This window comes from Lepus europaeus, chromosome 1, assembly GCF_033115175.1.
Source record: "Lepus europaeus isolate LE1 chromosome 1, mLepTim1.pri, whole genome shotgun sequence".
NCBI classification, from domain to species: Eukaryota; Metazoa; Chordata; class Mammalia; order Lagomorpha; family Leporidae; genus Lepus; species Lepus europaeus.
In genome coordinates, this window is record NC_084827.1 from 174,509,623 (window position 1) to 174,532,007 (window position 22,385).

The following is a 22,385-nucleotide window of genomic DNA, read 5'->3' on the forward strand; positions in this document are numbered from 1 at the left end:
ATATGACCCAGGATCCCACTCTAGGGAATTTACCCAAGGGAAATGAAATCAGCAAATAAAAGAGTTATCAGCACTCTCATGTTTATTGCAGTTCAATTTACAATAGCTAAGACATGGAGTCAACCTAAATACCCATCAATTGAAGACTGGATAAAGAAATTATGGGATATGTATTCTATGAAATAATATAGAGTGGCAAAAAAATGAAATCCATTCATTTGCAATAAAATGGATGAATCTGGAAAACATCATACTTAGTAAAATAAGTCAGTCCCAAAGGGACAAATATCATATGTTCTCAAGTGAAATTGACACTTTGAGAAGCAATGACTTGAACAGCCCTGGTCTTGACTGCTGAGAAACAGTTACCCACCCCCCTCCTTTTTTTTTCATTACTGGAGAATGGGACACTGGTATTCAGAGAGGGAGGAGGAGGTGGTGTGGGAGTGGGCGTGGTAAAGCAGGTAAGATGCGAAGAATCACCATATTCCTTAGGTTGTATGTATGAAATTTGCACTCATTAAATAAATGGTTTCTTTGGGGAAAAATATTAATAATAGTTGTCTCCTAATAGTGCATTTTTAATTGGTGGTGTTTCTTCCCTACAGCTCTTTATTTTCTAAATTTTTTCATCTCTTTATTATTCATGGATAAAAATATCTATTCAAAAACCCAAGATGCTTCTCCAATATTATTTTTACCTCTGTGAAATGACAAGTATGGATGAATGTCTGTATGTGTTTGCACACCATTCAGCAAAGCAAAACCATCCAAGAAGTATTTTCTGGAGTGAACTCATTTCTCAATCCCAGGAAAAAATTCAAAAGGAAAACCCAGCATGTGACACAGAAAAGTATGAGTGGACTTCCAAAAACTTGTAGAAAATGAAATTAAAAGATGTTTATTTCAGTACACAAAGGTTTTCAAGCTATGCATTTTTTTCATAATATGCATTTTCCATGAACTTCTGCAGATCCCTTGTAGAAGGGAAGATCTGATACTGTTTCTCCCACATCTTGGCTGCTGTACCTTCCCCAGGAGCACAGATGAGGGTCTGCAGGGATGGATGAGGGGCCCAGGTTCTGTGAAAATTCTGTGGGAGTTGAGAGGTGGTCACAGGGTCCAGGTAGGTGAGCTGTAGCAGTGTGGTTGTTCTCCTGCCACAATGACATCACACACTTCCCTGCAGCCTACATGCTCACCTTGCTCTTAGGGACCTCACAGGCCAGCCTCTCCCAGCTTGCAAACCCAAGTGACCCTTTTGCTTTTGTTCCTTGAGTGAGGCTCTGAAAACACAGACTTTGTCCAACTCTCTAAACATCAAGGCTCCTGCCTGTGGCTGGGACAGCAAAGGCTGGAGCATTTTCCACTGTGGTGGGTCAAGGGTTCTTTTTGGAAATCTGAGGGATTTGAGAGTCTCCCTGCAGCATGTACACATAAACACAACATTTTACATCTATTTTTGGAGACTCACAAACTTCCTGCAGCCCATAAAGGACTGACAAGAAGAACCCCATGTTAGATGGGATCCTCTGATCTACAAGAGACTCTGACAAGGTGTTCTTTGGTCTAAAAAGCTTCTGTGCAATGTAGCCACAGCCCTCTCTCCCTCTTGCCCCTACACACTCCAGTAGTGCATGAACCTACACTGAGAGTTGATCTCCAACCCAGGGTGTCTCCCCGCTACTTCCAGTTTTCAAAACCCCATCACTTTTACACTGTTTCAATAAAAACAACCATGGTAGCCCAATTGCAGATTCTATAAAAGACACATTCGACTTTCCTTTCCCTGTCTGATTTCCATTCATGCTTAATCTTAAGTGTCCATTGAATGGCTCATGCCTGGAGCTACAAATCCACAGCCCTGGAAACCAACAGCAATGGTGGTGTTGAAAGTCCAAGTGCTGGCATGATTCAGAAACCTCTCACTAAAGGACAATGTAGCCGGTAGCATTAAAATAGATCCACTGTACATTTTGCAACGGTGTGATTGATTTTGGGATTATTTCTTGCTTGGAGAATTTGTGATTTCTTTTTATTGACTTCTGCAATCTCAGGGATCTTGTGGTAACACTGAGTACTCAGTTCCCAGACCACTTGCCTGTAAAGCCAGGTGCGCAGACACAGGTGCCATTCAGGGCTTCACTGTCACAGGTGCCTCCATTCAGACAGCTGATGTTAGCACAAGGATCCTTGTACAGCTCACAGTGGATCCCTGCAGAGAAAGAGACAAGAAAGGGGTAACTCAGGCAGGACTCTCCAGCCCCCATGACCTTTCAGAGTAGAGTGTGAGGAGTGGGATGGCACGGAAGTGGATTCCCAGTGTGTGTGTGAGAGTGTGCGCACACACATGCGCACGCATGTTGTGTGCACACATGTGCGTGAGCTCCCTCTTGACTTCAGGCTGTCATAAAAGCATGCCTATGAGAAAAAAACAAAGTCAAGCCCCACTGTAATTACCTTTACATGCCCCAAATCCTGAAGATTAAGCTTGTCCATGGTGAATGCTTGCTAAGTATCCAAAAGAAATGGATAACAGCCAGATAGATTTAACAAAATCTCAATGTAATTGATAACAACATCCGAAATGGGAAGATCCTGAATCAGATATGAGTTCCATATCTACCCTGTAGAAATACTGGAGAGAGAGGGAGCTGCTCTGAACTTAATCTTCACTCTCAAAGACCAACTCAGTCCACCACATGCAAAGGTAACAGGTGATGGGTACCTACCCGCCACGCTCCAGATTCTCACGCCGTGCCTTAACTCAGCCCTCACAACAACACAGTGAGACCAGCACTCGTACTCCCCATCTTACAGATAAGGAAACTGAGGAAAGAATCCAGGACCACAAGCCTAGGAAGGGAAGGAGCTGGGATCTGAAGCTGCAAGAAACTCAAATCCAGTCTGTGCTTACTAAATGGTGTACTGAGAGTAGCCTCGGTCTGGTCACAGAGATACTGAAAACTCTATGGAGCTCAGCAACACTACAGACTTAAGAAGATTCAAATGATGAAAAGAGGCATTTTTAAAAATCTGCACAGTTGTGGTAACTACTATACAAACAACAAAACTGTAACATGTATGAGCAGAATTGACATTTTGAGATCTGATTATTGTTTATAGCCCTTCTCTATACTCGAGGAACAGTGGTTTTTACACATACTACTTGTTGAATTCTTCAATGGTGGAGGGTTAAGCTTCTGATTGTAAAGGAAATTGAAAGTATGTCATTGCAGAAATAAAAGAAAAATAAGAAAGGAAGGGGGAGAGGAGGTGAAGGTGAGGGAAGAGGGCAGGATGGGAAGTATCAATACCATGGAAAAAAAAAAAAAGACATAAATGAAAGATCTCTGTGAGTGAGATCCCAGTGGAAAGAACGGGGCCATCAAAGAAGGAGGTACCTTTCTCCGAAGGGAGGAGAGAACTTCCACTTTGACTATGATCCTATCAGAATAAGATAAAAGCCGGCGAACCCTAAAGGCTTCCATAGCCTCAGCAACTCATGACTAGAGCCTAGGGAGATTACTGATGCCATGAACAGGAGTGTCAAATTGTTAAGTCAGCAACAGAAGTCACTGTGTACTTACATCCCATGTGAGATCTGTCCTTAATGTGTTGTCTAATGTGCAGAGATGCTATAACCAGTACTGAAACAGTATTTTTACACTTTGTGTTTCTGCGTGGGTACAAACTGATGAGATCTTTACTAATTATATACTGAATCGATCTTCTGTATATAAAGATAATTGGAAATGAAAAAAACAACCTGGTGTTAAATTGGAAATGGCATAGAAAACTAATTAATTTTTTAAAAAAATATTATGTAGGATCTCTGTCTTTAATGTGCTGTACACTCTTATTTAATGCTATAACTAGTACTCCAACAGTATTTTTTTTCACTTTGTGTTGCTATATGGGGGCAAACTGTTGAAATCGTTACCTAATATATACTAAACTGATCTTCTATATATAAAGAGAATTGAAAATGAATCATGATGTGATTGGAAGGGGAGAGGGAGCGGGAAAGGGGAGGGTTGTGGGTGGGAGGGAAGTTTTGGGAGGGGGAAGCCATTGTAACCCACAAGCTGTACTTTGGAAATTTATATTCACTAAATAAAAGTTTAATAATAAAAAAAAAACTGTATGTATGAAGGATCTGGTGTTGTGATGTAGTGGGTAAAGCTGCTACCTGCAGTGCCGGCATCCCATATGGGCACCAGTTCAAGTCCTGGCTGCTCCACTTCCAATCCAGCCCTCTGCTGTGGCCTGGGAAAGCAGTGGAAGATGGCCCAAGTCCTTGTGCCCCTGTACCTTTGTGGGAGACCTGGAGGAATCTCCTGGCTCCTGGCTCCTGGCTTCTGGCTTCAGATTGGCCCAGCTCCAGCCTTTGTAGTCTTTTGGGGAGTGAACCAGCACATGGAAGATCTCTCTCTCTCTCTCTCTCTCTCTGCCTTTCAAATGAGTAAATAAATCTTTTAAAAAACTGTATATGTGAAATACATTAAATTTGCTCCTCTTATATAAATCAAAATATTTTAAAAATAAAATGGGCTCATAAAAAAATCTGCACAGTAAAAAGAAAAATGTTTTCTGCTGTGTAAAAAGAAAAACAGGTAAAGGCAAGGTTATGCAGGCACTTATGCAGATGTCTAAAGGGGCCCTGGCTTACTTCCAGAGTAGATCACCTCGGCTTTCACATCTATACAAGCCAAAGTATAGAAACTTTATTGGTAATTTTTATGATTAATTTATATTATTTTGTAATTTTATCAAAAACTTTAAAACTCCAATACTATTTGAGAGATGAAATATTTGCCAATGATGCAATGGAGTGCCAGAATGGATGAATGGATATTTGTCTTTCTGTCTCTCTGTCTACCCATGTATCTATCTCCCCCTCTCCACCCCTTACCCTTTGGAGAGGAAGAAAAATTACATTCTATTCTGGATAAGAACATAAATACCAACATGCCCACCCCTCCCCACAACCTTGGAAGCACAGCATAAACCAGATAGGAAGTGAATGGTATTCACTTAATGCGTTCTCTGCTTCACCACTTAGCTCAGATTGTGCAAGAAGCTGCCACACCCAGTGACACATCATTTAGGCACTGAGATCATCCTTGCTGGGTTTTTCTCACTTCCTTGTCAAAGCCTTAAGCAAGGCTCAAGAAAGAAGAAAACAGAGACAGAACTTCCCATCTCTATTCACACAAACAACGTACCTGAGCCAAGTAAGCCATCTGAGCAAGAATGGCCTTTGGTTCCTTCCTGTCCCTGCTGTGCACCCATTCTCCCCACCCCCACCCCATATCCAAGCCATCAACAATGTTCTGGAAGATGTTTTTCTGAGATACTCTTCAGATCTCTGTCTTTTTTTGTCTTTCAGCCACAATCCCCCAATGCCATAATCTTATGTGTGATGGGGTGCTGCCCCTCACAGCCTGTCCTAGTTCCCCTCCCTAGGGCAAGGGACTTGAAGGATCCTCCCTGAATGTCCTCATCCTGAACAAATCTGGGATGCGTGGTAATAGGAAAGATCAAACAAATTTAAAAATTAGCATAAATCTGGTAACTCTTCATCATTTGGGTGTGTGTGGCTTCTTCTCCCGGAAGTCTCCATTTCTCTTTTCTCACTGACTCCCAAGGAACATGGATTCAATTGAAAAAATAAAATGCAGAAGAGTCTTTGCAGCTTCAAAAAGTTTGTAGCAAAACAAAGAATCATTTATCTACAAGTACCCGTGGGACTGGTTAATGGGAACCAGGAGACAAAAACGTTTTCCATTGTAATGGGAAATACAGGCACTACCAAAGTCCAGAAATGGCCAAAGTCTAAAAGATTTTCCATTAGACTTAAAATAAGAGTAAACAGATGATTTTCAGAAAGTTTCTAGTAATATACTTGCCAATCTGGCCTGTGGAATATAATATAACTAACATATTAGCACCAAAAAGGTCACATATTTCTTCAAATAAGGCACAAAAGCTAATTCTAGGTTAAATATTTAAGTACCTTGCCCTTAAAATCCTCAATTAAAAAATTTGATGAAAACAGTCAAGGTAAGCAATTTTTGATCTTTTGGATATTGGGGGGGTGATAATAATTTTGTTTCTTGTTATTGCTTTTTCTCAAGGGACAGGCATTGGGTCAGTTGATCCCCCATTGACAGCTTTCTGGCAGCAAGACTGGGCAAAAGCTAATCTTCCCAGAGAGGCGACAGCTATGAAGCAAGATGGTCATGAAGTCTCCAATGAGCACTTTGATGACTCACATCCCAGTACTCTAAGCCTCGCTAATTCCTATATGAAAAATGTGTCATGTTGCTTTCCTTGGCATTAGGGATGGACAGTTCTGATCAGAAACTTGAATCTCAGAGGATAAAGAGGCATGGACAATACTGAGGTGCCAATGCTGCCTCAACTCAAATGCTCCTCGTGAGGCACTCCCTTTCCTGTACCCTTCTCACCATTCCTGGGGGGTGGGGTGTCCCAGGCACTTCCCCCACATTAAATCTTGGACATCCTGTCTAATTCCACAAGAGTCTTTCCTTCACCTTCTCCCCCATCCTGGACTTGAACTCATTCATCAAGTCCCAAAGCAAAGGCCCTTCCTGGGGAAAACCAACTCTTGAGGTTCTTCTGCCAGGGTGCATTGAGAGTGTGTTGGGATCCCCATTGTGAGAAGTTACCACGCCAGTCATAACTGAGGTCTTCTCCTGTCTGACTCCCCCACAAATCTTGGAGGCCTTGCAGAGCAAACGCCATAACTTAACGTGTGGAAGAAATTGTGAATCCAATACCAGTATCCCATCCTCTGCAGAGGAGTGGCCACCAGTGTACTTTGGCTGCCACACAGGTGAGAGTGATGGAGGAGGATGAAGCCATTCCAAATTCCAGATCTGCCTCCACAACACCCTACTTTGCCAGGGGAAACCAGGTCCATATTACAAACCAAGACAGCGGAATGACACATTCATCACCCATTGGCAAAAGGCATAGCACGCATGATTACGAAACTATGTTTAGTCTCAAGCAAAAATAAACTGTAATTCAGTCAAACCTAATAAAAATTCATACTTTTCATATTAAGGGATGGAGGAGAAATGTTTTTGAAAAGATTTCTATTCCAATAGGGCTCTTCACAGAAGTTAATTTTAGAATTAAAATGAGTTAGAATTCAAAGAGCAGTGTTCCAATTATAAATCTTTGCTGTCACCTCAAATTTAGTCCTAATTAATATTTGAAAACTGAAAGTCATCATTGTATCTCCAGGAAAAGCAAGGCAGGTAAATAAAATTAACCAGAAGTGTTCTTTCTGCTTAAAATTTGCCTTAAGACATCATCTTATTCAAACGTACTTCCTCCTCAAAAACTCTTCCAGGACTAAACTATTCCAGAAATTCCAACTGACATCTCAACCTTAGCCTCATGGGTACACCAGTCTGTCTTCTCTTCTGGTTAAATGATAGCCTAGAGGAGGAACGATGCTTGACTTCGCACATTTTTGCATCTATCATTGTACTTGAGAAGGGCTGGGTACACAAAATGCCCAGAAATTCTTGTTCATTGATTAGTAGAATCTAGCAGAGAAAATAATTTTGTTCAACAAAGGAAGAGACAAGTCATCCTTTCAATTACAAATTTATGTGACCACTAAACATAAACAAACAGGGCGATGCTGTGGTGTAGAGGGTAAAGCCACCGCCTGCAGTGCTGGCATCCCATATGGGGTGATGGTTTATGTCCCAACTGCTCCTCTCCCAATCCAGCTCTCTGTATGACCTGGAGAAGCAGTGGAAGATAGCCCAAGTCCTTGAGCCCCTGAAACCACATGGGAGACCCAGAAGAAGCTCTTGGTTTTGGATCAGTCCAGCTCCAGCCATTGTGGCTATTTAGGGAGTGAACCAGCGGATGGAAGAATTCTTGCTCTCTCTCTGCCTCTGCCTCTCAGATAAATAGATAAATCTTTTTAAAAAATAATAAACAGGTACAATGTCATCAAACTTGTAACCCAGTTATCTCATTTCTGACACTATCACTCAAAAAATAATCTAGTCACTATGAAATGGGCATGAATAAAGGGGCTAATTCAAGAATTATTTAGAAAAGTGCCGTATTAGAAGCATCATTGAGGAAATGGATATGTATTTCCTAGTGGGAAATCCAGAGTCATTGAAAATAAAACCAGTTAAGACTTTCTAACAATATACAAGAAATCTTCATTAAGTTTATAAAAAAAATATATTATAAAAAACTACCCATGGATTTAAAATATTTTAGCATGAAAATAAACTTATCTTTTAATTCCAGTTTTTCAAAAATTTCTGAAGTACCCTTGTTTAAGTCAAATATAATATGTTAAAGTGTGAGAAAATACAACATAGTGCATATATATTTTATATTTTATAACTTTAAAAACACAAATATTACAAATGAATGAAAACAATACAAATAGTTGTTACCATTGTGTTATGTTGTAAAACTGTAAACAATTTGTACTTTTTCTTCTAAATTTTTGTTACTGGCGTTATGCTATTTTCTTTTTTTTAAATATTTATTTATTTATTTGAAAGTCAGAGTTACACAGAGAGAGAAGGAGAGGCAGAGAGAGAGAGAGAGAGGTCTTCCATCTGCTGGTTCACTCCTCAATGGGCTGCAATGGACAGAGCTGTGCCAATTTGAAACCAGGAGCCAGGGGCTTCCTCCGGATTTCCCCCACGGGTTCAGAGGCCCAAAGACTTGGGCCATCCTCTACTGCTTTCCCAGGCCACAGCAGAGAGCTGGAGCGGAAGTGGAGCAGCCGGGACTCAAAGCAGCGCCCGTGTAGGATGCCGGCACTGCAGGCGGAGGCTTTACCCGCTGTGCCACAGTGCTGGCCCCATGTTATTTTCACAATTAAAAATGGAAGCATTTTTTAACTTTGGTTGCAAAAATTTCAAATGGTATACTGTTGACTACTTCATTTGTCCCACTAGAAGTAAACAACAATACACTAGGTGCTATACTATTTCTCTATGACAATATGAAGCTATGAACACTGACCCAAAGTCAATCAAACCCCATCACGACATAGCTTTGAACCCACTGTGAGGAGGGTTCATCCAGCACACTGGCCTGTATGAAGGGATGGCTCTGAGTCCCTTCATGCATTTTGCTTTTTAACAGTTGCATGATCCACTATAGAAACTTACATGTTGGGAAAATATTCCAGTTGGTTTCCTCCATTTAATTGTTAAACAGCAGTTTTAATCCTAGTAAACACAGCTATTGAATATTGCTTTGTGCAAACCACCCTACTAAAGCTGCAGAGAAGATTACAATTTACTGTGGGGAAAAGGAAAGTCAGAAGCCGGAAATCATTGGATACAGCCTCAGCACTACTGACAACCCAAAGAGGGAGAAGTCACGTGTGTCTGGGGATCGATATGTCCCACAGCGGCTGCTGCTACAGCTACAGCAACGGATGAGGGTGAAGAAGAGAAGGGGAAGAAACAGGCTGAGCTCAAAGCTCTGAGGCCCATCAGCATTTATGGTGTCCAGGGGACAAGGACCCTCTTAGAGCAGGAGAGGAGACTCAGGGAGGCTGGCGTGCAGCTGCACTTGAGGAAACGGGTCACTTTACGGGGAGACCCAGGGCTCAACAGGCAAAATGGCTGGAAGCAGAAGGGCGCTCACAGCTGTCACTGGGAAGTCTTCAGTGAGTTCAGCGTGGATTTTTCTGAGAGCCATGTTAGTGGAATGGTGTGGGCAAGAGCCAAAATGAAGAGCATTAAGGAAAGACTAAAGATTAGGACAGAGATGCTGTCAGTACCAGCTCTCAGAAACTTCGTTGAAAAAGAGAAAAGGGAAAAAGGGACTTTAAGTAAGTAGACCAGGGACACAAAGGCAAAGAGGTTTTTATCATTATTATTCATATGGGATTAATTTAGAAGCCTAAGAGCATTTCTGGGGAGTTAGCAATCCAATTTTTCTAGCACTATTTCTTTGAAAAGAATTTTTCTCTCATTCATAGCTACTCCTCTTTAGGAATCACATATTCTTATTGCAGACAATGGTTTCTGAACTGTTAGTTTTGGTTTTCTGTTCATTCTTGCACCAGCAACATGTGAATGTAATAATAACTGCAGTATTGGAGTGGGTTTTAAAATATGCCAGAAGTGCTCTCTATGGCTTTTCTTTTCCAAAATGTTCTTAGCTATCTTTGCCTGACTTCCCACTATACTCATTCTTTTCAGGAAGCTATATTCATTTATTACGTTTTTTAAAACATAAAAAAAGTTTTTAAAAAATCACCTCTTTAAAATACATATGTAAAGTGCAATGCTAAAGCCCAACCTCCAACATATTACTTATCCAATTTCTACCTACAAGTACGTACATACTAGTCAGCAACTGATGCTTCCCTTCTTCTTAACGTCTCGCCTAGCTCTCAGAGCACAGCTGTCGGGTACCTACGAGTATTCCCATTTCACAGAGGAAGCAACTATAGCTTGGAGAGTACTCGATTGTCCAAGCCGATTTGTTGGTCTGGGAGACAGAGGACGCAAGCCAGCATCCTGCCACCAATGCTTTTGGAATCTGGCCATTTCGGTAGATGAGATGAAGTCCGTATCTTCCCTTTGGGAGCCTCTTCTCCAGATTCTGTCTGGCAAGTCCCCACTTGTATTTCAAAGCCATTGCTCACAGCAGCCTCGCTGACCCTTCCATGCCGTCTCCACCATCTGACAGTCTCCTAACTTCATACAGAAATATCATGTATAAATAGATATGGGCAGAACTGCTTCCAAAGAGAGAAATGTCCATCTCCCAAAGACAGAAAAGAGCAGAATCTTGGGTCTGGACTAGAGAGCAGCATCTAGTCTCTCTTTCTTTTTCTTAATTCCTTCTACCCATCCTCCACACTCCCCATGCTTAGTTTAGAAGTTCTATCATTTACTACTACATGTCTATGGTTTGTCTTCCTGTTTTCAGCAATCCTTATTTACACCTATACCTAAATGTCTCCATAATCACAACAAAATTAAACACTACACCTGCCCACTGGGATGAGACCATTAACACACTTGCATGCTTTCTAATCCTTCCTATTCCTGCCAACTCATGGTTCAGTTAAAATAACTGAAACTTGAGACTGATCATATAAAATCTCCTGAAAGGCATGTGTGGTGGGCACATACTTAGGCAACCCCCCAGGAGTCACGTCATTACTAATTCCCTCTCCTCACCCATGAGCTGTGAGGTTAAGAGTATTTGAGGATGCAGTTAAGGTCCCTGATAGACTGAGTTTGAGTTCATCCTAGGTGGGTCTGGCCTAAATAGCTAAGACCTATAAGAGGGTGCAGGCCTCCATGAATTGGAAAAGGAAGCAGTAGAGCTCTCCACTGTTGCTGTGCAGTCCTTTCAAGAACCAAGTTGTCATGCATTCTACAGCCATAAGGATATGAATTCTCCTGAAACCTGATGGAGCTAAGACGTGGATCTTTATCTACCCAAAGCTTCAGATGTGAGGTCAGCCCAATCAACACCCTGATGTCAACCTTGTGACACCCTGAGTAGGGAACCCAGCAAGTTATGCATGCACAGACTCAAAAAATCTGTTAAATAATAAAAGGTGTGGTTTTAGGCCACTGACTTGGAGTGATTTGCTTTGCAGCTCTAGATAAATAATACAGCAGATATAACTGTTTTTTAAGGTTTATTTATCTATTTGAAAGGCAGAATTAAAGAGAGGAGGGAGGGAAATAGAGAGATGGAGGAAGGAAAATAAGGGGGAGGGAGGGAGAGGGGAGGGAGGGAGGGAAGGAGAGAGAGGTCTTCCATCTGCTGATTCACTCCCCAAATGGCCACCACACCAGAGCTGAGTCAATCCAAAGCCAGGAGCCAGGAGCCTCTTCCTGGTCTCCCATACAGGTGCAGAGGCCCAGGGACCTGGGCCATCTCCACTGCTTTCCCAGGCCACAGCAGAGAGCTGGATTGGAAGAGGAGCAGCTGGGACTTGATCTGGCACCCATACGGGATGCCAGCACAGCAGGCAGCAGCTTTACCCACTATACCATAGTGCCAGCCCCTGATATACCTATTTTATAAAGCAACTTCCCTTTCCATTTGCTGTTCACAAGCTCACTAATGTGATTTATTCTTACATTTAAAGAAGTCTGCCCACTATTCCTCTTGTTCTTTATCTTCTCTCCAGATATCTTTGTCCTGATCTGGTTATTGTCAGATAAGGATACATTTAAAGATAATTTTCTCGGGGTGGCGCCATGACTCACTAGGCTAATACTCCGCCTGCAGCACCGGCACACTGGGTTCTAGTCCCGGTTGGCACAGGATTCTGTCCCAGTTGCTCCTCTTCCAGTCCAGCTCTCTGCTGTGGCCCGGGAAGGCAGTGGAGGATGGCCCAAGTGCTTGGGAGACCAGGAGGAAGCGCCTGGCTCCTGGCTTTGGATCGGTGCAGTGCACTGGCCATAGCGGCCATTTGGGGGGTGAACCAACAGAAAAAGGAAGACATTTCTCTCTGTCTCTCTCTCTCTCTCACTGTCTAACTCTGCCTGTCAAGAAAAAAAAAAAGATAATTTTCTCAGAGATGGCATTATGGTGCAGTGAGTTACTACTGCCTGTGAAACCAGCATTCAACATAGTGCCGGTTCCAGTTCCAACTGCTCCACTTCTGATCCAGCTCCATGCTGAAGCACCTAGGTAAGCAGCAAAAGATGGCCCAAGTCCTAGGGCCCCTGCTGTCTACATGGGAGACCTGGATGGAGCTCCAGGATCCTGGCTGGCTTCAGCCTAGACCAGCTGCTGCCATTACTGCCACTTGGGGAGTGAATCAGCAGATAAAAGATATCTTCCTCTCTGTTGCCATCTCTCCCTCCCTCCCTCCCTCTCCCTCTCTCTTTCCCTCCCTCTCTCTCTCTCTCTCTCTCTCTCTCTGTGTAACAGCTGTTCTCAGTAGTGAGCATTTTTTCATGCGTCTCTCAGCCATCTGAATTCCCTCTTTTGAAAAAAACCTGTTCAAGTCCTTAGTTCGTTTCTTAACTAGATTGTTTTCTTGTTTTTGAGCTTCTAAAGCTCTTTATAAATCCTGGAAACTAATCCTTTATCAGATGCATAGTTTGCAAATATTTTCTCCTATTTGCCAGTGGCCTCTTCAATTTGCTGAGTGGTTCCTTAACAGTGAAGAAGTCTCTTAGCTTGATGGAATCCCATTTGCCTATTTTTGCTTTGATTGCCTTGCTCCTGGGGTTTGTTCCAAGAAGTCTTTGCCTATGCCAATATCTTTCAGAGTTTCCCCAATATTCCCCTCTAGTAATTTGATAGTATCAGGTCATAGATTTAGATCCTTGATCAATTTTGAGTTGATTTTTGGATTAGGTGTCTTGTTTTATATTCTGCACATGGATCTCCAATTTTCTCAGCACCATTTGTTGAAGTGACTGTCCTTGCTCCAGGGATTTATTTTAGCTACTTTGTCATGGACAAGTTGATTGTAGATGTGTGGATTGATTTCTTGGATTTCTATTCTGTTCAATTGTTCTACTTGTCTATTTTTGTGCCAGTACCAAGCTGTTTTGATTATAGTTGCCTGTAATATGTCTTGAAATCTGGTTTTGTGATGCTTCAGGTTTTATTTTGGTTGTTTGAGATTGCTTTAGCTATTCAGAGTCTCCTGGGTTTCCATATTATTTTTAGTATGATTTTTTTCTAAATCAGAGAATATCATTGTTATTTTGATTGGGATTACATTGAATCTGTAAATTCTTTTTGGTAGTATGGATACTTTGACGATATTATTTCTTCTAATCCACAAACATGGAAGTTGTTTCCATTTCTTGTGTTTCTTCTCTTTCTTTCTTCAATGTTTTATAATCTTTATCATAGAGATCTTTGACTTCTTTGGTTAAATGTATTCCAAGGCATTTGATTTTGTTGTAGATATTGTGATTGGGACAGATCTTACAAGTTATTTTCAGCCATGGCATTGTCTGTGTATACAAATGTTATTGATTTGTGTGTGTTAATGTTATAACCTGCCACTATAAGCAAACTCCCTTATGAGTGCCATAAGCAACTGGAATATAATAAACAAGCATTGTTTTATCATAAAGATAACATTGTGATATAAAAATTCTGATGTGCTAAACCACCATTGTGATGTCATAATAAATTGTGATGTATTGGGAAACATCGTGATACCATAAAACAATATTATGATGCAATAAACCAAAAATTGTCATATCATAAACTAAATTGTGATGTCATGACCAACTGTGAAGTCATAAACCTATTGTTATGCCATAAACCTATTGTAATGTCATAAACCACTCACATCATTATATAAACAATTGTGATGTCATCAGAAGCATTATGATGACATATGCCAATATTGTGATAACATATACATGAAACTGTGATTTCACAAACCAACCATTGTATTCTCACTATGAATTTTTGTCATAAAAACCATTGTGACATCAGAAAAAAAAATTTCAATTTTTGTTTGTTTTTTATGGAAGGTCTTTATTTCACCTTCATTGATAAATGAGAGTTTTGTAGGGTACATTATTCTGTGTTGACAGATTTTTTTTTCTTTTAAAACTTGAACTAAGTCTCTACTTTTTCTCTTAGCCTGTAAGGTTTCTGATGAGGAATAAGCTGTCAATCTATTTGGAAATCCTCTGAAGGCAATCTAGCATTTCTCTCATGCATATCTTAGAATCTTTTCTTTACGTTTTACTGTTGAAAGTTTGACCACAGTGTGTCATAGTGAAGATCTTTTCTGGTAATGTCTATTAGGAATTCTATGTGCTTTCAGTACTTGGATGTCCCTTTCTCGAAATTATGAATGTTTTCTCTTATCATTTCAGTGAATAGGCCTTCTAATCGATTCTTTCTTTCCATATCTTCAGTAACTCCTAAGATGCAAATATTGGGTCATTTGATATTATTCCATAAATCTTGAACACTGTTTCTAATTTTTTTGTTTTTTCCTCCTCCTCTTCTCCTTCCCCTCCTCCTCCTCTACCTACTTCTTCTTCTTCTTCTTCTTCTTTTTTTTTTTTTTTTGGTGGGGGGAGGGGGTTGTTTGGTCTGACTATGACTTTTTTTTTTAACTTTTATTTAAAGAATATAAATTTCCAAAGTACAGCTTATGGATCCCTCTCCCCTTCCATTCACATCAAGATTCATTTTCAATTCTCTTTATATACAGAAGATCAGTTCAGTATATATTAAGTAAAGGTTTCAACAGTTTGCCCTCACATAGCAACACAAAGTGAAAAAATACTGTTGGAGTACTAATTATAGCATTAAATAACAGTGTACAGCACATTAAAGACAGAGATCCTACATGATATTTTTTAAAACAATTAATTTTCTATGCAATTTCCAATTTAACACCGGGTTTTTTTTTTCATTTTCAATTATCTTTATATACAGAAGATCAATTCTGTATGTACTAAGTAAAGATTTCATCAGTTTGCACCCACACAGAAACACAAAGTGTAAAAATACTGTTTTAGTACTAGTTATAGCATCACTTCACATTAGACAACACATTAAGGACAGATCCCACATGAGATGTAAGTACACAGTGACTCCTGTTGTTGACTTAACAATTTGACACTCTTGTTTATGGCGTCAGTAATCTCCCTAGGCTCTAGTCATGAGTTGCCAAGGCTATGGAAGCCTTTAGGGTTCGCCGACTCTGATCTTATTCCGATAGGGTCATAGTCAAAGTGGAAGTTCTCTCCTCCCTTCAGAGAAAGGTACCTCCATCAACAGTAGACTGGATAAAGAAATTATGGGACATATACTCCATAGAATACTATATAGCAGTCAAAAACAATGAAACCCGGTCATTTGTAACAAAATGGAGGAATCTGGAAAACATCATGCTGAGTGAATTAAGCCAGTCCCAAAGGGACAAATATCATTTGTTTTCCCTGATCAGTGACAACTAACTGAGCACCAAAGGGGAAACCTGTTGAAGTGAAATGGACACTATAAGAAACAATGACCTGATCAGCTCTTGTCCTGACTCTTGATGTACAATGTAATACTTTACCCTTTTTAGTATTTTGTTGTTGTTGTTCTAGTACTAGTGGTTGAACTCTGTAATTAACACACAATTATTCTTAGGTGTTTAAATTTTAACTGAAAAGTGATCCCTGTTAAATATAAGAGTGGGAAAAAGAGAGGGAGGAGATGTACAATTTGAGACATGCTCAATCGGACTTGCCCCAAATGGTGGAGTTAGAAATGTGCCAGGGCATTCCAATACAATCCCATCAAGGTGGCATGTACCAATACCATCTCACTAGTCCAAGTGATCAATTTCTGTTCACAATTGATGACTCTGATAGGTCTAAGAGTCAAAGGGATCACACAAACAAGACTGGTGTCTGCTAATACTAACTGATAGAATCAAAAAGGGAGAGAATGATCCAACATGGGAAGCGGGATACACAGCAGACTCATAGAATGGCAGATGTCCTAAATAGCACTCTGGCCTCAGAATCAGCCCTTAAGGCATTCGGATCTGGCTGAAGAGCCCATGAGAGTATTGTAGGTATGGAAAGCCAAGACACCCTGGAAAAGAAAAAAAAAAAAAAAAAAGAAGACCTAAATGAAAGATCTCTGCGAGTGAGATCCCACTGACTGAGACTTTTATAAAGATTTGTCTTCTAGCTCAGATATATTCTTTCTTCTATCTCACCAAGTCTGCTGTTAAGGCTTTCCACTGTACTTTTTGACACACTGAATTCTTCATTTCTAATATTTCAGTTTGATTTATCTTCAAAATCTCAATTTCATGGGAAAATAATCCATCTATATCTTGTATGGATTTCTTTAACACATGTATTTGCTTCTCATTGCTACTGAGTAATCCGATGATCATTAGTTCAAATTCCTTTTCAGGCATTTCATCAGTCTCTTCATCTTCACATTCTAATATTGAAGTATTGTGTTTCTTTATGAGAGTCATGTTGTGTTTTTTGTTCTTTTTCTTATATTTCTAAATTTATTTTTAGGCATTTGTGGAATATTTGTTGGTTTTCTCCTGTGATGAATTTTTTTCTTTGAACTATGCCACTGTGGCTTAGTGGAGTGTCTGCTTTTTCAATGAAAATCCAGAGGCATGTGCTTGGTGTGGCCAGGGAGCTCTTGTCAGTGCTCAAGGATGGGGTGAAAATCCAGGGTGACACCCAAATTGGAATCGGGGATCTCTGTTGTCAGCAGGGATGGGGGTATGATAATAGCTGTTGGTGTGATCACACCCTAACCTCTTTTCCAAGATGATCAGGTTAGCCCACAGTGGCTACAGCCTTCACACATACTGGCACAGGAGCTGCACAAAGGATCTGTGAAGTCCTCAGTGTGAGCATGGCTCCCTCTGCAATGACCCAATCCCAGGCCATCAGGGAACTTTGAACTTCTGACACCAGACACAGTGATTTCACAGAGACCCAGCTACACCCTATGCCCTGTTGTGCAGTCACAGAATTCCCAAAGTCACAGTACACAAGGCTCCCAGTCACAGGGTACAGAGGATCTTTTCAGTCCCACAAGCCTTCCCTGTCCACGAAGAAAGCAGAGACAATCCAGAGCCAGCTGTTTGTGGATGCCGCACCTTGGCAGTTTGAGCCCCAGAGCCTGTGATATGTTGAGAGGATGGGGGCATTCACAGTCCTGTGTGGATGCGCAGCTCCCTTTCAACCTTCCCAGCCAGACTCAAAGTTAGTGAAGAAAATGCAGATTTTCCTCTCTGGTAAAAACCCCTGGTCACACATGTGTAGGAGAGCCACCACAGCTTCTACTGGTATCAAATGGTGCCTTCTCCCCTGCCCCCCAGTTACCAAGCACCCTTGTTGGGGGTTTGGGAGAAAGAAAGGTCTTTTATTTTTACTGGATTAGGCAGGTACCCTGCCCCCAGTAGGGCTCCAGGCCAGACTCAAGGTCAGCATGGTGTGCAAGGTGCTTCGTCAGTGGCATGGACTACTTTAGTCTGCTCCCACCTCACTCTCCAAAGCTGGCTTCTCCTCCAGTCCCCAGCTGCAGGAGTCGTGTGTGTTGTCCCTTCTTGTTCTGCATCCACACCTTCCACACTGCTCCGTGGTATGCCTCTTCCTTCTGTAGAATTTCCACTGCAAACTTCTCTGCAGCACTCACCAGGGAAGGCACTTCCTCTGTTTTTCTTCTGAATTTTCCACTGGTCAAAGGCAGCACATCTTTTCCCTATTCTGCCATCTTGGAATCCTCCATAAATGGTGACTTTCACATCAAAGTCTCACACACCGCTCCACTTGCGCTCACCTTCCTTGGAGAGAGGAACTGGTCGTAAATGGATCTTTTTCTCTTAGATGTAACCTCTACTCCCCATGAAGAATCTTGTAAAATTTCTCTTTATCCCTGGAGTTAGAAATTTTATCAGGAAATCTCAAATTGCATTTTGGTTCTTTCCTTAATCCCTGTGCCATTCTGTGAGCCCATTCTCTGGGAACAAGATTTCTTCCTGCAGCTCAGAGACTTCTTCCAGCAGTTGACTGATTCAGGTTTGATCTGTGTGGACTCCTTTCTCTGAGCATCCACCGTTCAGATGGAAGCACATCTCTCGGTTCCTTTCTCCACATGTCCCATCTTTTCACTGGGGATTTCCATTTCTTCATATTTTTATGTCTATCATGAAATACTTCCTCCTTTCGCTTTTTCAGATCCAAATTCCATTTTGAGGAGTGTGCCTCACTCTTTTCACTTCCTCTGTTGAGTGTTTAGAGTTATGGTAATTTTGTTTTTATTTCCTAAAACTTCTCTACCTCTTTGAGTTGCTGACCAGGCTGACAGTGAAAATCTTGGCAGAGACCGATGACGCCAGAGATTCCCACTCTCACCCAGTGCGAGATGGACAGCCAACAAGGCCCTGGCTACTAAGACATGGGTTCGGGGAGGCATCCCAGTTTGGGGTTCTCAAGGTTGCCCAGGTACAAACAGGCAGAAACCACCCTTTCAGCCCAATTGTGAAATTCCCTTGGCAAGGCAGCCAGCGTCTACTTCACTTTTGGAAAGGTCAGTACACCCTTCTTCCTCACAGGTCACGTGCAACACACTCACGGCATGAACTTTCCACTGAGGGGTTCTTTGGGCTCAGTGGGTCATAGAATCCCTAGTTCTCCTGGAAACTCCAGTCCTTGCTTCTGCTGTAAACAAAGGCTCCCAGCACCACACCCTTTTCTTGAGACGCCAACTCCGCAGAGCATTCAAGACCCTCTCTGGGGACATCTGCCTTCTTGGGTCACTCCTGGTGGAGAGCTGCAGGACTCAGGAATGCTGAATGTGAACTTAGCTGCATCCTCCTGGGATTTCGCTTTCTTACAGCAGGAGATGTGTGAACTTATTTACACGGTGAAGGAAAGGAGCCAGGAGAGATTAACACATAGGAGATATGCAGAGAGATAATTGCTAGAATTAAGTTCTTAGAAAGATGGAAGGGGTGAAATTTGGAGTATATAGGAGAGGATTAGCTGTGAGCAAGATAAGCATGTGATCAGCTACTAGGGAAGAGGGCAAAGCTCTTGTGATTGCAGGTAAGTCTGCAGAGCAAGCGTTCTCAAAGGGCGGCCCAGGGGCCAGGGCCACAGCATATCCCAAGAGCTCACAAGGGATTCAAGTTCCCAGGCCTCACCCTAGAGCTAGTGAATTAGAAACTGTAAGACTGGGTAGGGCTCAGAAATCTATACTTAACAGTCTCACCAGTAGATTCTCACACACACTCATGTTTGAGAACCACTGCTGTAGGGAGTGCAACGCTAGATAAATCTGAAGGTGTTTACACACGATTAGTTCTGCTGTATTCCATGAAGATGGGGGTGGAGTCAGTTATATTCTAGCACTGATGGGCTTAGTATGGGGCTCAGGAAAAGTAGCAAAATGTTGGAATGCCCTCTAGAAAAATGTAAGAAAAATGAAAAAAGGCTAGTATCACAATCTATGAATTTAAAGAGACATTACTGAGTCATCAGTTGTAGTTGCATTCTTTTGTATTTCTTTTTAATGATTGCATGAGCAAAGACTCATAGACAAAAATGGATGGAGTATATTCAGGACACATCCAGTTAATAATTGTTTCACTTACAAAGGTTAAATATGTTTTATAAAATTCTACCATAAAGGGCTGGTGTGGTGGCATAGCAGGTAAGGCTGCTGCCTGCAACACCTACATCCTATATGGGCACTGGTTTGTGTCCTGGCTGCTCCACTTTTGATCCAGCTCCCTGCTAAAAGCCCTGGAAAAGCAATAGAATATGGCCCAAGTGCTTAGATCCCTGTCACCCATGTGAAAGACCGGAAAGAGACTCCTGGCTCTTGGCTTCATCCTGGCCCAGCCCTGGCCATTGTGGCCATCTGGAAAGTGAATCAGTGGATAGAAGAGCTCTATCTGTCTCTTTCTGTGTGTAATTCCGACTTTCAAATTAATCTTTTTTTAAGAAAAAATTCTACTACAGACCAAAGAATGTTGGCATCTTAAAAATTTTAAAGCACATTTATTGCCACTAATTTTCTTATTGAAGAACTGCAAAATCCTCACAAGCATTATTATCCTTATTTTACACAGAGAAAGTGAAGACCAGACTTTTTCAGAGATTGTTGCAGGCTCGACCGGAGGATGAACATGACCAGGATGAGCTCCCGGGTCCTCGTCTCACTGCTCCTGTATTCTTCTTTCCAAAACTGAGCTACTTCCCCACTCCTCCACACAATGATAGACTTCTAAGTCGGTGGGGTCGGCTTCTAAATGAGCATCACATTCCAAAAGAAGGAGGGAAGGGTCGGGGACAGGAGGTGGGATAACAGGAACCCTAACACAGTCAGAAACGAGAGCCCAGTGTTAGCATTGCACAGCACAGTGCAGAACTGCAGCTCACAGAAGAGAAGAGCTGGTAGGCTCCACACGCAGAGAACAGATGAGAAAATGAGAGGTCAGTTGCCTGGAGTGATTGGCTTACGGTATGCATTTCTGTTGGAAAAAACTGCACTATGTCCCATAAAAATGTTCAAAAAAATTAAACAGTAAAATGATAACCCAAAAGAAAATAGAAAGAAACATCAGATCAGCCAAACATCAAGAGTTGGCTCAGCTTTAGCCTCTCCATGCAGGGGCTTGAACAAGTTCTTCGGTGTGGCCTATAAGCCCTCAAGGTTGGCCAAAAGATCACTAAGTGGAAGTGAGTCCATCCAAAGAGAAGCAAGGATGGTCACAGCCCAAGGTCAGCAGGCAGGTGGACGGTATCCAGTAAGTAGGGATGGGAGTGAGAGGTTAAGTGAAACAGCTAAGCATACAGCCCACAAAAGCATTACAAAAATCTAAACCCAGCCCTGAAGCTGGAGCTCAGAGAAATGTCCACAGCAGCTGAAAAACAGGCATTCCTGGCCTGAGGCCATCTGAGAGTGTCTGGGCTTCAAGCAAGGCACCACGCACAAATCATGGCCAGCAGCCAGTGGAGAAGCAGGAAGGAGTCTCTAGGAGCCATGACGGCTGGACTCACGGGGTAACACCACCATCCACCAGGTGGCACTGTTGGGAGGAGTAAACGAATTCACCCAGGCGGGCGCTTAGGGACAGTGTCTGCATTATAAACACTCCATCAATGTCCACTGGCTTTCGAGAGTGACACTGACAGGTGTGCACTCAGATGAGCTAGCATTTCCCTCTCAACTGACTCATTTAACGAGAATCTGCGTATTGGCCAATTTGTAGGATTTCACCTCTCCCTCCCGTCTTTACTCGCCAGCCCTATGGAGCAGTACGCTCTCCTCTCCCACATTGTCACAGCCATGGGCTCTGACCTATGTCTGTCCTATGTCCACCTCGATATCCCCTTTTGTATTCAGCTTTTTACACATTCAACACAAACAAAAAAGCCAGGATGCATTAAGAAAAGAGCAAGACAGAGATTGTTTCAAGTTTATCAGGGGAAACATGAGACCTGCCAATCAGTCTCCTTGCACCCGTCAGTCATCCCAGCAGCAGCATTTGATTCAGACTCGGAATCCATTTAGACTCATAAACCATTTAGAGGTTTATGCATTTAGGTAGAGAAGTCATGACATCATTTAGAGCCACTCTGGCACAGGAAGGCTAAGCAGCCACTTACCTTTGTATTCTGCCAGGCACACACACTCATAGCCATTAACCAGGTCCCTGCAGGTGGCGGCGTTCAGGCAAGGAGCAGACAGGCACTCGTTGTATTCTTCTTCACAGTAGAGGCCATGGTAACCTGGGGCACAGAGAGCGAGCCCATTGTCAAAGGCATCCTAGGTAAAACCCACAGAAGCAGCCTGCAAGAAAGGTGCTTGGATACTCATTTGAAAGGGCAGTGCAG

The 22,385-nt window shown here is 42.0% G+C and overlaps 1 protein-coding gene across 1 annotated transcript in view; it reads right to left on the reverse strand.

The window, feature by feature from the left end:
• DNER (delta/notch like EGF repeat containing) overlaps nt 1–22,385 on the reverse strand; it is a 396,414-nt gene that overhangs the window by 45,095 nt on the left and 328,934 nt on the right. The window contains exons 9-10 of the mRNA XM_062193179.1: nt 22,158–22,280; nt 2,102–2,215 (exon numbers count right to left, since the gene is read on the reverse strand). Of these exons, the coding sequence (XP_062049163.1) occupies nt 2,102–2,215; nt 22,158–22,280 (237 nt within the window). The remainder of the gene's footprint in view (nt 1–2,101; nt 2,216–22,157; nt 22,281–22,385) is intronic.